The sequence below is a fragment of the Protopterus annectens genome, chromosome 12.part0 (genome assembly GCF_019279795.1).
Source record: "Protopterus annectens isolate FY-2018-M chromosome 12.part0, PAN1.0, whole genome shotgun sequence".
Taxonomy (NCBI): Eukaryota; Metazoa; Chordata; order Ceratodontiformes; family Protopteridae; genus Protopterus; species Protopterus annectens.
In genome coordinates this window covers 801,472,342-801,488,748 of record NC_056746.1, presented here as the reverse complement: position 1 = coordinate 801,488,748, position 16,407 = coordinate 801,472,342, and the positions used below count along the sequence as shown (strand labels likewise).

Sequence of the window (16,407 nt, the reverse complement as noted above, 5' to 3'; positions counted from 1 at the left end):
TCTGTTATTAATATCCTGTGTATTGGCTTAAATTTCAGTTTGGCAGAATTTTCCATCTGTAATTTAACCTTTATATCCCCATTATCATTGCACATCAACTGTGATAAAACTTCACATGAAATCACAATTGACTGCTTAAGAACACAGACAATATCCAGTATGTTCTGTTCCATTTTAGGTTTGTTTATGATCTGCAGTAGTTGTTTTTGTTCATATAATGATTCTACATTCGTAAGGAAATTATTTACAGTTATTCTAGTCTGTATCTGGTAAATTCATTTCCACATCTATCATTATTTTCCTTCCTGTGTTTCATGAAGGATGTGTATGAATTTCTTTAGGTCATCAACAATAGATGTTGGTAGCCTATACATTGCAACAATCTACAGTATTGGTGTTGTTATTAAAGACGCGAAAGTGACAGATCTCATAACACTTTTTATTCCTTATAACACCGCCTCCTGATTTTTATGTTAAAATCTCTGTTACATTAAAAGCATTTATACCATGACATTAACTGTTTACTGGTCATTGTTCTTTAACTAAACAAGAACGGTATCAGTCTTATGTGAGCAAAGCAAAATTTTCAGTAAAAAAAAATATTACTAAACAGAGACTGATAAATGCTGTTACAAACTGTTACATTTATGACTGTTAAAATACTGCCTTTTGTTAGTCAAATATTAATAATGTCGCAATTAAAATTAATATCTGCCGCAAAAGTTCACTTCTCTTATCTTGACAAGTGGACTCCATCCTCTCTAAATATGGGTGTGCCCAAAATTAGGCTGGGACATTCTATACATTCTACTTTATAAAATTGACTTTTTTAATGTTGGCATTTACCCATGATATTTTTTTCTGTACCTGATTTCTGAAAATTAAGATCCAACACTTCACAAGCTATGTTATCTACGAAAGGTTAAGTTCCCTATTAACAGCTAGTGAGTCATTTCCCTTTCCTAGTCCAGTTTAGATTTCTTCCTTTTATCTTAGCCCTTTAATCTTTCCAAGTTTAGTTTAGATTTACTTCAAGTCATCATTTTGTTGCCAAGGGGTATTTTTGCTTGTGGCTTTACTTTATGTAGTTCCCTTTCTCATACCTACATGTGTCCAATGAGCAGACTTGCAAGGAGGACATGAAGCCTATCATCTGTGCCTCCACAGTGACTCAGACATGTCACCCTTCCCACTTTAATACACAAACTCCCCTTTTACATATCCCCAACCTCCACCAGAGTTCTAACCCAATGATAGGCACACAGATCTTCCACCTGCCATGCTTCAGATACCAGAGCCTCTATTCAAACCTGGATCACTTGTTAAGTACTCAGGGCCTTATGCCACAAGGCAGCATGTCAGATGGTTTGAGATAAGATGATAAACTTGGATAGTTAGTGGGGGGTCATAGAATACTGCATGATAACTATAAAAGTCAGTCAAAGTAAGTTGGAAAAGAGGTTAGAAAGACAAATTACAAAGGAACAGTGGGTAGAAATCTGTAGGGCTTCCAAATAAATTTAAGAGTATTATTCCTACATTAGATAGTAAATATTAAAGATGTGAAGGATAAGCAAAAGGACATTGGGATCATGTTTTTTCAGGGAGTAACAAGTTGGCAGAATTCCCAACAGAGTACTTAACAGAAATGTTAAGGAAACAAATGGTAGCAACTAAGATGGTGACCCTTTTGAGCTGGAATATAAGACCTGAAATAGTAAGGCCTTACCAAGTTTAATAATAATGGCTGCCAAAAAAACAATTTACTAGAAAACTAAAATTAAAACCTAAGGCAAACTGTAATGGAAATATCAAATGTTGTAAAGGAGATAACAAATTGAAGGTGTTATCTTTAGAAAAGGTAAAGAGCAAATTTCATTGAAATAAATTAAATTTTGGGAATAATACATGCACAATAATGTTTAACATGATGAGTGAGGTTTAAGGGAAAGTAACAATTGAACAGTCAAGTAATGTTGAAGCAAATGCAAATTACTAAAAAGACAACACGCTGTGCAGTGGCGGTAATGGAAACTGTTATTAAAGTTTGCTTTCTTTTCTGTTAATGAAAGTAAACTTGTTGCAGGTTATAATGATGCTTTGTTAAAGGTATGTAAAAACAGATTTCAGGTTCTGCAGTATTCTCCTTATGAGACTACTTTGCACGTGAAATACATTGTAACCTTGTAATTGTTACTGCACTTTTTTATAATGATGGTAATGTACAGATAATGCCTGCATTATTCTTCATGCCAATACAGAGCATGTGATTTTATTTTTGCATTGCAGGTTCACAGACCTGTTGAAAATTATAACTTGTTGTAGTCCAGATGAAGCAGATGGTAAAGGCCAACTCAGACATTGCAGTTTGAGTTCAAGCAGTTCAGGTATGTAATATTTTTTGTTATAGAGTCTGACACCTATATTTTAGTTTAAGTGCTATTTTTTCAGTCCTTCTAACCAACCTCTCCCTCTAAGTTTTCATATACTACTGCACAACCTGTTTCAGTTTCACATCTGTCCATTAATCCCTCGGTTGGTGATTCTGTCATGCTGCATTGCAAGTGTAATCAATTACAGGACATCTTGGTCGACTGAGATGATGTTTATCTTTTAAACATACTTCTTGACTGCCCAGATTTTTGCCTCATATTTTTGGTCTTTTGCTCATAAAATGTGTGGTTATCTGGCAAATAGTTGATTGAAGTCATTAAATGACAGTCATTTGAGCTTGACTTCATATCTCTCAGAAAATGCATGCTAACACAAAACCTGTTATTCTAGTAGCTTTCCAAGCTTATATGTGCAGTATTTAAAAGCTGAATCTGTTTTTGGCATTTGTCTCTTCCAACCCCAGTCTCATTATTTTTGGTTTTGTCCAGATTTCTTGCACTAAGAGACTGAGAGGTATGCTTGTGAATTCAGTAACTGCAGTGAATTAGGCAGACATCTCCTAACCATTCATGGAACATTGTTTATCCTCTGGTCTTGATATGCAGTGATATCATATAGACTTGTGGCTTTCATGTGTTTTCAGAATGTCAGGTAACAAATCCTCTGTTGTCTAGAAACACAGCTATTTATCTACCAGCTGAGGTCAATCTGGTACAGAAAGTTGCTCTAGATTACCTATTTCCAAATTTAGTTTCTGGTTGGCGGTCCTAAAATACAAATAACTAACTGAAAAAGCAGTTTTGCAAAATTTGTATTTATTCATTTAAATCAGAAAGTGACTGAAGCAATGTGTATTTGTGTTTATTTTCAGTTTATTGCAGTCTCTTAGGCTGCTGTTATAGTAGTGATAGTTAATACTTCATATGAATGTTTTGTACTACTAAACTGTTCATTGCCAGTACAGTTACCACATTTTTGAGGCATTAACTTGCCAGTAGCTCCAGCTGTACATTTGCCCTGCAGTCTGTTAATCAGTATGTATTAGTTTGGAATGTGGCCTGGCTCCAACTGCTGTATAGCTGTGTAGCTTTGTATTTATATATATATATATATATATATATATATATATATATATATAAAGTAATGTAAAATATTTGTCAGAAAAAAGAGAGCACTACACCATAGACATAAAAACTTCTTCTTTTCTTCTTTCGTTTTTTCCCGGTTAGGGGTCGCCACAGCAGATCACCTGTCCGCTCATGATTGGCAGTGGAGTTTTACAGTGTCGAGTTGCCAGCCCGGCACCCAACCTTCCACAGAAGGTGCACACAGTCACACCTAGGGCCAATTTAGAGTGTCCAATCCGCCTACAGCATGTCTTTGGGTTGTGGGAGGAAACCGGAGCACCCGGAGGAAACCCACACGACCACAGGGAGGACATGCAGACTCCACACAGAAGGCATTCCAGCCGAGGATCGAACCGGAGAACCTCTTGCTGTGAGGCGACAACGCTTACCGCTGCATCACCGCAGCTGCCCATAGACGTAAAAACAACTAAGAACTTTAATAACAAAACAAAAACAGGATAAGCTCTTTCAGGGAGTGCCTTCTTCAGATCCTGCTGGCAAATGCTAAAATCAACCTATTTAAAAGCATCCCAATAAACCAATTAAGAAATAATTAGAACAATTAAGCAAGCAATTCAGTCACAACCATCACATGGCCCCTTTAGATAACATAGACTCAAACAAAAACCCCATTTCCAACAAAGACAAAAAGATATAAATTAAAAAACACTTACATTTAAAAAGAACTTGTCAACTCAAAGTAGACATTTTGATGAAAACAAAATGAATAACACATTCAATACTCGAAAGTAAACGAAAATAACCCATGTTATAAAAAACTACTCTGAAATCAGTCTCACTAGTATTAACATACTAAACCCAGGCGCCACCCATTGATGACATAAATCTCACTGAAGCTTCAATCTTAAAGAGAGAAAGCACTCTAATAGCATAACTTACTAACAAAGCACCAGAAATACAAGCTATGCTATAGTGAATGTACATCAGAATTTATGAACCAATCTTCATTCTTTCAAGAACGGTTTGAGTGGAACCATACCAGTAAGCCCCGGGGGCAATCCGCTCAGAGATTCATTATCCATTTAGATTCTTCCATTTCTGTCCTGTTAATTACATCCCCTTCTCTTATTGTTAACCTAACCATTGAGAGCACCATAAACCTAAAACTATGAGTAGCATTGTCTCCAATATGAGTGTACAAAGCATTGGTGACCACTTTATTGCGCATGTCAGAGTGGTGCTTAGAAATCCTTTCTAATCTACAACAATAGAGTTTATCAAAGGACTTTCCTCTTCTTCCTTTCTCTGCTCGTAGATCTGCCTGGACGTGACTCCCTCGTGTGTATTAAAAAAGGGAGCTGCTGCTCTATGGGTGGATGTGACAACCCTTTTTTGATCATTCCACGGTTTGTGAAACCATCAAGAAATTTTAGGCTATTTTGACATCTGACAATAGGCTGAACGAAATAGTAGGTGCCACACCTCGTTTTATTTTTAAGAATAAGAGAAATCTAAATAGGTTGCTATGTGGCAGCAACCAAGGTTCATCTATGTACAACAAAGTGAAAATGATTGAGTCTGTTTTGGCACACAAAAATGTGGCTCTTGCAAAGTCTGTTCTGTTATTAATACCAGCAATGTTTTTATTCATCCCTTAACAGGTAGAAAATATCAGTTCCTTGGGAATGCCAGTTGTAACAGTAAAAACGTTGTTTATATTGCTACTTGTAGTCTTTGCCCATGTTTTTATGTGGGCAAGACTAACAGGATGTTGAAAGAAAGTATTTCTAAGCACCACTCTGACATGTGCAATAAAGTGGTCACCAATGCTTTGTACACTCATATTAGAGACAATGCTACTCATAGTTTTAGGTTTATGGTGCTGTCAATGGTTAGGTTAACAATAAGGGAAGGGGATATAACTAACAGGACAGAAATGAAAGAATCTAAATGGATAATGAATCTGAGAGCGGATTGCCCCCCTCCCCGGGCTTAATGGTATGGTTCCACTGAAACCGTTCTTGAAAGAAAGAAGATTGGTTCATAAGTTCTGATGTAGATTCACTATAGCATAGCCTGTATTTCTGGTGCTCTGTTAGTAAGTTATGCTGTTAGAGTGCCTTGTCTCTTTTAGATTGAAGCTTCAGTGAGATTTACATCATCAATGGGTGGCTCCTGGGTTTAGTATGTTAATACTCGTGAGACTGAGTTCAGATTAGATGTCCTTCAAGGATGCATCTGCAGTCCTAACATATGGGTTGTCCTGCCTCAGGCAGCCCTTCGGTCGGCTGGATTCCAAAGTCTGGGTCTGGCCTCGCCCGGCGGCTGATGTCGCATAGCTGCTGTTTATAGGGTATAAAGGCACCAGCCGACGCCATTTTCCTCAGTCTTTCTTGCCACACGGTGCCTGAAGCAGAAGCTGTTCGCAAGTGCCGGTCGGTCAGATCCAGAGATTTCTACTACCGAGGACTTCTAAAAAAGTAAACCCGTTTGGGGACTTTTTCTTGCTCAGCCGATGTCAGACAAAGTAAATAATTGTTTAACTTGTGGGAAACAAATACCTCATAAGGATTTTGCTTAGGCCCAGACCACGGCGTTATCAGCTTGTCTAGCCTGTGCCTTCCTTCAAACCACGGACACTAGGCGTCGGTCGAGGAGTCAGCAGAGGAGTTTTTTGGGTCCGCAAAAATAAAAAACCGGAGAGACTCACTTACTCATTTAGCAAAAAGCAAAAGGAAAGGACCGACACTTCGCTCCCACGGTTTCGCTGAAACCATGGTTAGGCCACCGCGAGTGTCTCGGTTCGTCTGAAACCGAACCCCCTTCTCTTCCTTCTCGCAAAGCATGCCTCCGAGCATGGCTGAATCTGCTACTGAATTTACTGCTACAGAAGCAGGCTCCCAGGATTTGTCAGACACTATTCCTTTAGACATATCTACCCCCTGCATCTATGTCTATCAAGGCTTTTGCCAGGGCTAAAGCAGCTAAATCTTCTAAGGCCCTACCTGCTAAAACTCCTTCACATAGGCCTACCTCTAGTTCCCAAATGCTCAGCCTGGCTGAGGATCTCATTTCTTTGATCAGGGATCACAACCTCACCCAGACAGAGCCTCTCAGCCCCTCCAGACAAGAGGCCTAGGACTGAACCCCGAACCTGTCTCTACAGATTTCGCCCATATTTTCCTTATGAGGATTCTGATGCAGAAGACTCCATTCCTTCTGCTTCTCCTCCTGAAGAATTTTCCTTTGGGAAAACTCATGCTATGAGGGAACATTTTCAATGGCAGGGCCATTTTCAGATTCAAGGAAAAGGCTTAGGACCTTTTACACTTACCACAGCATAGGCCTTTAGCCATTCCGCCAGTACTAACAGTTGTTGATGATGCATATAATGATGCCTGTACTGCTCCTGATTCTCTTCCTCCCCCTGCCAAACCAGACAGATATTACAGGGTCCCGGACACACATTACCATTTGTATAAGGCTCCTGTTGCAGACCCTGAAACCATTTCACAGGGCCTTAAAAGGGTGGCAGCTGCCTCTGCCAAAACCCTCTTCCCTCTGAAAGGGAATCTAGAGCATTAGAGAGATGGGGTAAAAGGTTTATACTTATGCTACTCTTTCGCCAGGCCTTGAACTGTCAATTTCACATGATTCAGTACCAGGAATTTTTGTTAGACCAGATAAACAAAAACTGTCTTCTCCTGAACCTTTAGATCCTTCAGAATTTTGTACATAACTCTCAGCAGGTCAGTAACCATTCCTTAAAATGTGGCTATGATGCACTGGAGGCTTCCTTTAGATCAGCTATGACTGGAACAGTGATTCAAGGCATGCCTGGCTAAAGAACAATCCTTACCAGACCGTGTTAAGTCAAAACTCCCATGGAGAAACAAAGTTTGTTTGGCTGGAGGTTCTAAAGAAGGTGGAAGAAAAAGCAAAATCTGTCCAAGCAGTCAAGGATTTCTTACAGGTCCAACCTCCGAGGTTTAGCCGAAATTGGCCCAAGAATTGGTCCTTTCCAGACAACTCCAGAGAGGCAGAAATAGACGACCCAGAGGCAGAGGTCAATCTAGGGGTGCCTACAGGGGGTGTCAGTGGCAACCTACCAACCAGAGAAATACCGCCACAGATTCAACTACAACCACTTCCACAGGGAAGACACAATCACTTGGCTTAGTTTTCCTTACCAAGGAACAACTGGAAGCACCAGTGGGCGGAAACGTAGCCTTATTCTCCGACAACTGGCATTACATTACAGGAGACAAATGGACTTTACAAACAATAGACAAGGGCTACAGGTTTCACTTCCACACTCTACCAAAAAAGAGAGGAATGCCAAACCTACCACCAAGTCAAAAAACAGATGCTCTAAGACAAGTCAACAACTTACTAAGGATGAGAGCTATAGAAGAGGTACCACCTATGGAACAAGGCCAAGGTTTTTACTCCAGGCTTTTCCTTGTACCAAGAAAAGAAAATCAATGGAGACCTATTCTAGACTTGTCCGCACTGAACACATACCTCATTGTTCCAAAATTCAAAATGCTGACCCTCCAGCAGCTTCTTCCCATGCTGGGCAAGGAGTCTTGGCTGGTGACTCTAGATCTCAAGGAGGCATACCTGCACGTCCTTATACGACCAGATTGCAGAAGACACCTCAGATTTCTTGCAGGATCAGAGCATTATCAATTCTCAGCATTGCCTTTTGGCTTATCTACTGCGCCCAGAGTATTCACGAAATGCCTGGCATCAGTAATTGCTCATTGCAGGCTTCAGGGAATTCAAATTTACCCATACCTGACAACAAGGCAAAATTAACAAAAGATTTGGAAAATGTCATACAACTGTTGCAAGCCTTGGGATACACAGTCAACATGCAAAAGTCAAGACTAGTACCATCCCAAAGGATAACATTTTTGGGTGCAGAACTGGATACATCAAGTCAGATGGCTTTTCTCACAGAAGAAAAACAAAAGCAACTACCAGGCTACTTCATGACATTAACAACACAAACTCGGCTTACTGCAAGGAAAATCCTGCAAGCCCTGGGCTACATGGCATCATGCATAATACTGATTCCACATGCCAGGCTGCATATGAGAAAGCTACAATGGTACCTAAGGAATGTATGGTCTCAACACAAGCACAGTCTAGAAGCCCAGATTCCAATAATTCCATGCCTGAAGCAAGAATTCCTGTGGTGGGCTCAGGCCTGTCAGTGGAACAGAGGCTTGCCTTTCCACAAACCTCATCCAAGCCAGACCATCACCACGGATGCCTCAGACCTAGGATGGGGGGCACACATGGTGGACAAGTGTATTCAAGGCCTATGGACCCAAGACCAGCTGAATCTACACATAAATCTAAAGGAGATGCTGGCAGTGAAGCATGCGATCCAGGCATTCAGACCACTCCTTCAACAGGGTCATCTACTGATAAGGACCGACAATACCACAGTCATGTGGTACATCAACAAACAGGGAGGGACACATTCATATCCTCTATGCCGGATGGCAATGGATCTGTGGAATGTGGCCCTGAATCTCAACATTCAACTTCAGGCCAGATTTGTACCAGGAAAAGAAAATTCTCTAGCAGACACCTTAAGCAGAACTACCACGGATGCTCACGAATGGATGCTGCATCCAGATATCTTCAAAGCCATAACAAAGAAATGGGGACTACCAGAGATAGACCTGTTCGCCTCCCCACACAACCACCAATTGAAAAAATTCTGCACAAGAGCATACCACCCACTTGCTTGGAGGGTGGACTCCCTTTCCTTCAGCTGGAAAACCTGACAGCATATGCATTTCCACCTCTTCCCTTGATGTACAAAGTACTACTGAAGATAAGAGAGGATCAGCCAAGGGTAATCCTGATAGCTCCAGACTGGCCGAGGCAACATTGGTACCCGCTACTGAGAAGCATGTCTCGGACACATGCATGGCCTCTACCTCTATGTCCCTTACTTCTAACACAGGACAACTACAAGATCCTACATCCAAACTTGAAAACACTGCAGCTAGCTGCTTGGAATATGCATAAAAACAAATAACCCAGGGTTATCCCAGAGGGTTAAGGACATTATCCTGGAGGCACGCAGACCTTCCACAAGGAAGACTTATTCAGCCAAGTGGAAAAGATACCTCTTTTGGAGTGCAGCAAAGGAGAAAATGTCTCATTGGTAAACATAGCACACATCCTGGAATATTTAGCAGAATTGTTCCACAATGGCCTGTCTTACTCCTCCATTAAGATTCATGCATCAGCAATTTCAGCAGAATACAATATGGATCCTCCTGTCTTCTCTCATCCTCTACTCAGGCAGTTCTTGAGAGGAATTAAAATGTAAAACCTCCAAGGAAACCACCTTTACCTACATGGGATCTCAACTTTGTGCTGGAAAAGTTAACACTTCCTCCTTTTGAACCAGCAGCAACAGCAGAATTACAGTTCTTGTCTTGGAAAACTGCTTTCCTGCTAGCAATCACTTCAGCAAGAAGGGTATCTGAGTTACAGGCATTAATGGCAGTACAACCCTTCCTTATCTTCCATCAGGACAGAGTCTCTCTGAGAACTAACCCTACCTTTATGCCAAAAGTGGTCTCCAGAGTATCATTGAACCCCCAACCCATAGAACAGGGGAAAGACTACTACATACCTTGGATGTGCACAGACAATTTATCTGGACAGAACTAAGACCAGCAGAAAAACTGACCAGCTTCTGGTAGCATATGCAACAGGAATGCAAGGAAAAGCAATTTCAAAACAGACAATCTCAAAATGGATAGGAAATTGCATTCGATTTTGCTACTCTTTTCATGGAAAGACAAGTCCTGAAAATATCAGACCTCATTCCACAAGAGCTACAGCCACCACTACAGCTTTCCTACGAGGGAGTGGCTACCAAAGACATTTTTTGAGCTACTTACTTGGCTCCGTGCATATTTCAAGCAGTATAATCTCCCCCCATATCTAGATCCCGCAGGTTTTTGCAACTGCTGTTTTGCAGGGATCTTAAACTACCATCTTTATCTTAGTGCCTCCTCCCCAGTTTGGCTATGGTATTCTACCCATATGTTTAGACTGCAGATGCATCCTTGAAGGACATAGTACAGTTTTGTACTACCCATAATGTAGATGTCCCAGATCGGTATGTGCAGCAGCAGTCCCTACCCCTCCTCCCTCCCTCCCTATTGTATTCTAGGTACCCTCTTTAGCTCTGGGGGGGCTATATTATGGTGTATTTGTTTTTGTATATATATATATATATATATATATATATATATATATATATATATATTCTTATATTGTTTGCTCTCTACTGTTTGGAATTATTTGCATTTATCCAAATTTGCCCTAGAGGGCACCTGGCATCTGGGGCAAGAACACTGAGGAAAAATGCGCCGGCTGGATGCCTTTTTATACTATATACAAGCAGCTATGACGTCGGGTGAAGTGCGATCAGAGCCCGCAGGACCCAGACTTTGGAATCCGCTGCTGCGAAGGGGCCTGAGGCAGGACAACCCATATGTTAGGACTGCAGATGCATACCTATCGGACATCTACATTTATGGTAGGTACAAAACTGTACTTTTTTTATAACATGGGTTATTTTCATTTATTTTCGAGTATTGAATGTGTTATTCATTTTGTTTTCATCAAAATTTCTATTTTGAGTTGACAAGTTCTTTTTAAATGTAAGTAGTTTTTTTATTTTATATCTTTTTGTCTTTGCTGGAAATGGGGTTTTTGTTTGAGTCTATGTTATCTAAAGGGGCCATGTGATGGTTGTGACTGAATTGCTTGCTTAACTGTTCTAATTATTGCTTAATTGGTTTGCTAGGATGCTTTTAAACAGGTTGATTTTAGCATTTGCCACCAGGATCTGAAGAAGGCACACGCCGAAAGCGCTTATCCTGTTTTTGTTTTGTTATTAAAGTTCTTAGTTGTTTTTACGTCTATGGTGTAGCGCTCCCTTTTTTCTGACTCTTATTCTGTGGTTTTGGAGCGTTCTTCAGTGGTGTGCTTTTGATTTTGCTACAGTAATATAAAATATTTGTGATTCTATTTAGTTTTTTACACTTGCTGTGTGGCATCAGACGTTACCTGCATCATGAAAAATTATTTGCATAGACTGAGAGCTGATTACTGGATCTAATTCTTCCTCTGAAAAAAAATGTCTTCTATGTTTTAATCCCTTAAATAATGTAAAAAAATCAGTTAAATCAAACAGATGCTTTCAGCAGACAAGATCATTAGAAGAAAGCAGACCTCCAGCACCACTTCTGTTTGTACTCAGAAAAGCATATACAGTGGCTATAAAAGTGTACACACCCCTGTTAAAATGCCAGGTTTTTGTGATATAAAAAAATGAGACCACAATAAATCATTTCAAAACTTTTCCCACCTTTAATGTGACCTATAATCCGTACAACAGATGGAATATAAAGCATGTCTAACCACCTAAACACAATATATATATCATTTTTTTTTACTGAGCCATGTCAAATGAATGAGATTAATATACTGAAAGTCATCATACTGAATGTACAATGTTAAAATATTAAAAAGCTGAAATGTTAAAATGTTGAAATTAAAATACCTACTCTCCTACATGTGTAGAAATCTGAATTTACCCCCCCCCCCTTAGGACCCATGTTAGCACTTGTTTCAGAGTTTCAACAACAGTGAAGTGATATTGTTTAACTGGCTGTGTACTGGTGCAGTGTACGTATGTAGTACATGTATGCCTTGGTAGGTATTTTGGGTTCAATATTGTAAACTTTCAACATTTTGACACTTGGGATTTTTCTGTCAGCATTATCACTTTCAGTATACCACTGTTCACTAAGATGTCAGTTATCATGTAGGAGTGTGTAATATACACACACACACACATACATATATATATATATATATATATATATATATATATATATATATATAGAGTCATGTATGTATGTATGTGTGTATATATATATATATATATATATATATATATATATATATATATATATATATATATATATATATATATATCTTATATACACACACGTCTGAAGTATCAAAACTTCAAATGCTTGTTATAGCACTAAAAGAGTTAGAATCACAAGAATACACTTAAAATCGAATCACACAGATTTGAAAAAATATATATTAGTTCTTGCAGGGAGGGCAAGCCTCCCCACCTTCCACTACACCTACTGCTAATTATGTATACCAACTCGTAGATCTCACTACAGTGTGGAAAGGGTATATCCTCAGTCTTCACTGTATTGTGATCTCACACTTAAAAAAGCTGTTTATTTTAATGATCTGACTTTCAGTCCACTGTAATGGCTTTTTTATTCAGCGTTTGCCAGGTTGAAGGTTGCCCATATATATGTGCATGTGTGTGTTTGAGTGTATTATGAAATATCATGCGCACAAATTGCCAACGCACACGTTACATCTAAAAAACCCATGGAAATTAAATTTCAATGAAAACACATTTTGTTGACTTAGTCACAAAAAAAAAAATACAGACCACTAATTCACAGACATTTATCTGAATAGTGGTACTGTCAGCAGCAATGTGTTTAGTACCCTAATGTGTAGGGTTAGGGTTACATTAAGCATCTATTAGCCTGCACCACCAAGCTGTTGTGCTAACCCTAACCATTCTCCTAACCTAAGCCCAATTTATTAGGGTATTAAATACCATTTCCCTAACAGTACCACTTCACAAAATAGAAACATACATTTCAGACATGCCAGTATCCAGTTAGAACATCTATCCCCTTCACCTGGTCTCTACTCTAACTCTAACACAAAGCACACACACACACACACACACACATATTACAAGTGTACAAATGTACACAAATCCTCAGTGCTGCAACTTACACTGGATAAAACACAAGTCAACAAATCCACCCCTCGGCAAAAACCTTCCCTTAACCATCAATAACACCAAAGAAAATTTTGATAAATGCAGTGTGCAACCAATCAGTGTGCATGTGTGTGCGTATAAAATGAATTAAAAAATATTTTAAAATATTTAATTGATCACTGAGCTACATAAAAGCCTAGCTCAGTAGTCCATTAAGTTAGCTAAGCAAAAGCCTAGCTCAATAATCTGTTAAGTGTGCTAGACAAAAGCCTCCATTTTATACAGTATCAACATCTTGTCTTACACCCTGAGCAATATTGTGGATGCTTTATCTCTCAGTGATCACATGTTCTAAGTAAAACTACCACCACTGGCAGGTGGTAGGCCCTAAACTACTAGTGTACAGAGAAGGGGAGGATTGGATAAGAAAAAGTCATATGGGACAGAAATCCCCTCCCTTCTCACTCTTCTCTGCTCACTTATTAAACCATATAATACCAAACATGCATTTACCATAAAGTACTGAAGGCTGCTGAAACAGGATGTTACTGTTCTACATATAACATTCCAAAACACCAGCAAATATGATAAGGACTAATGTGCAATTTTCTATATTTCCTGTTTTTCTCTGAGAAAAGCAGGTGCCTATAACTTCAGTACTCCATGTTTCGTGTTTTACACTGATACCTTGGAGAAAAACAAGTACCTATAATATCTGTAACTTAAATATTTTATTCCCTCGTTTTCAACATGCAGTTTGCAAGATCCTCATCTCATGCAGCTGTTCTTCGTCACTTCTTTCTGAAGTGCTGTTTCACCTTTGTTGCAATCATTTGTTTAAATGGTCCTGACTTTAATTCCATTTTGTTGGCTTACATTACTCATAAAAAACTAAGTTAAAAATAGTAAAAAAAAAAAAAATTGTAAATACTTGTGGGTGAATGTTACAATGAAAGAACATATGGTCTTAACTACAGAACATGCAAACATTTTAACGCAAAAAGAAAATGCACATTTTTTGCGTGCTGCGGTAGCGTTGTCGCCTCACAGTAAAACGTCCTGTTCGATTCTCAGCTAATGCGTCTTCTGTATGGAGACTTGCGTGAATGGGCGTACCTTCGTTGAAGGTTGTGCGTCAGGGCTGGCAACTCAGTATGTAAAAATCTACTGCCAATCATTAGCGGACCGGAGTTCTGCTGTGGTGACCCCTAACCGGGAAAAGCTGAAAGATACAACAACCATGAGCACACCAAAGTCCTTATCAAAAAATGTTATACTGTAAAAGTCATTTTGAAAGTATTCAGCAAAATGAGATTTTGAAAAATGTTTACAGAAATCAAAGTATAATTATCTTTTGCAAGTCAGAAGTAGCAGCAACAGCAGGGGCTTAAGTGGGGAATAGTGGTCCTTCTCTCTGAATCTGTAGAGCTTCTTGACAGATAGTCTGCTCTCAACTTTCATTCCTGCATGGTTGGCAGTTTACTCTGGTTAGCTGATATCCAACTTATTAGCCACAGTGTCTTTGATAAAGAATGATTGGGGTAAATAAAAAAATGAACACCACCAGAACCCTCAGTCTCAGTTTTTAATAATAAATTACAAAATTTAAAACAGAGTGGTAAAAAAACAACCCATTTTAAATATATGAGATAACATATTAGACAAGAATCACAAGACATTTTGTGAGAAGTTGTAAAGGTTTCAAAGGGATTTTTTCAAAGATGCACAGCCTGCAACTTGACAGTATTTTTTTTACAGAACAATATTGATGCAGGGAGAGTTCCAAAAGGTTTAAGGGTCTAGAAATATCTGATCATGCGTAGTGAAGGGACGCCTTTACATTTTGTTTTAATTGAACTTATTGTAGAGATAGTGAGAGATTTTCAATTAAGTAAACAATCTCCACAGGGAAATTACTAAGGACTTGTTATTTCCTTCTTTTTAAGATCTGTACAGCAAGGTAGTTTGCTTTGTAGATAATAAAGGTTAGGGATTTAAGTAACAGAAAATCAAGAAAGTTTATTAGGGACAAAAATTATTAGGATCATAAAATAATTTATTTATTTTTATTTATTTATTTTACATTTGTTGACCGGGCTAGTCTAACTGGATATATGTCCGTTTTCAGTAGAGGCCCGGGGAGAAAAGCTCCACATAAAAACAAAGCAGAATATTGGAACTACAGATACAGTTCACTTGTCAGATAAAACAACTGTTTACATGGTAACATAATAATCATGATAGATAAACAATTTTTTTTTTTAAGACCAAACAATCATAAAAGAAAAAAATATTTAGAAGGGTGTGAGACGTTCCATAATCAAAGCTGTATATACGTCACAGAAGAACAGATTATTTACAAGGCAGAGACACATTATTTAAAAGGCAGTGACTCATCTATAAGGCAGTGACACATTCATAAGGTCCTTGTTGGGTACAATCATCCTAACTTATAATAGTATCTGAGAAAAATGGGTCTTGTACAGTCTCAAGCTAGCTGACTGATCAGATTAACAGAGGGGTAGAAGGTAATGGTCTTAAAAGTAGCAATGATGTGAGTAGTATTTAGTGCGAGGATAACAGGAAGAGGAATCTTAGTCTGGGTTGGTACAAGGACATAGCCAGTGGGTTGTAAGGTATATTTTGAGTTTCTTTTTGAATAGTGGAGTTGAAGAAAGAGATGTGAGTTTACCAGGATGTAGGTTCCAGATTTTTCCCACAGTGTTAGAGAAAAGGGAATCGCCTGCTTTATTGTTGGGTTTTTGTCTAGATACAAGTAGTTTATTTGCTAAGCATAGGTTTGTAAGATTTTTATATGGGGTGATTAGACTCATGGGTATTGGTGTATTGCTTGGATGATAAAGGGTCTTATGGGCAATAATAAGTTGGTGGGATTGAATTTGATTTTGCAGCTCCAGTCAACCTACTTATTTCAGATTTTGGCATTGGTGAGTTCTAAAAGGGGAGTCGGTTGCAAATCTGGCAATGTTATTGTAGGAGGTTGCCAGCTTGTTGAGGTTGCTTTTTTGATAGATTAGTGTACAG

At 38.8% G+C, this 16,407-nt stretch overlaps 1 protein-coding gene across 1 annotated transcript in view; it reads left to right on the top strand.

Annotated features, from left to right (window-relative positions):
• Positions 1–16,407, top strand: part of PRIMPOL (primase and DNA directed polymerase) — a 1,324,073-nt gene that overhangs the window by 895,153 nt on the left and 412,513 nt on the right. The window contains exon 7 of the mRNA XM_044089849.1: positions 2,290–2,387. Within this exon, the coding sequence (XP_043945784.1) occupies positions 2,290–2,387 (98 nt within the window). The remainder of the gene's footprint in view (positions 1–2,289; positions 2,388–16,407) is intronic.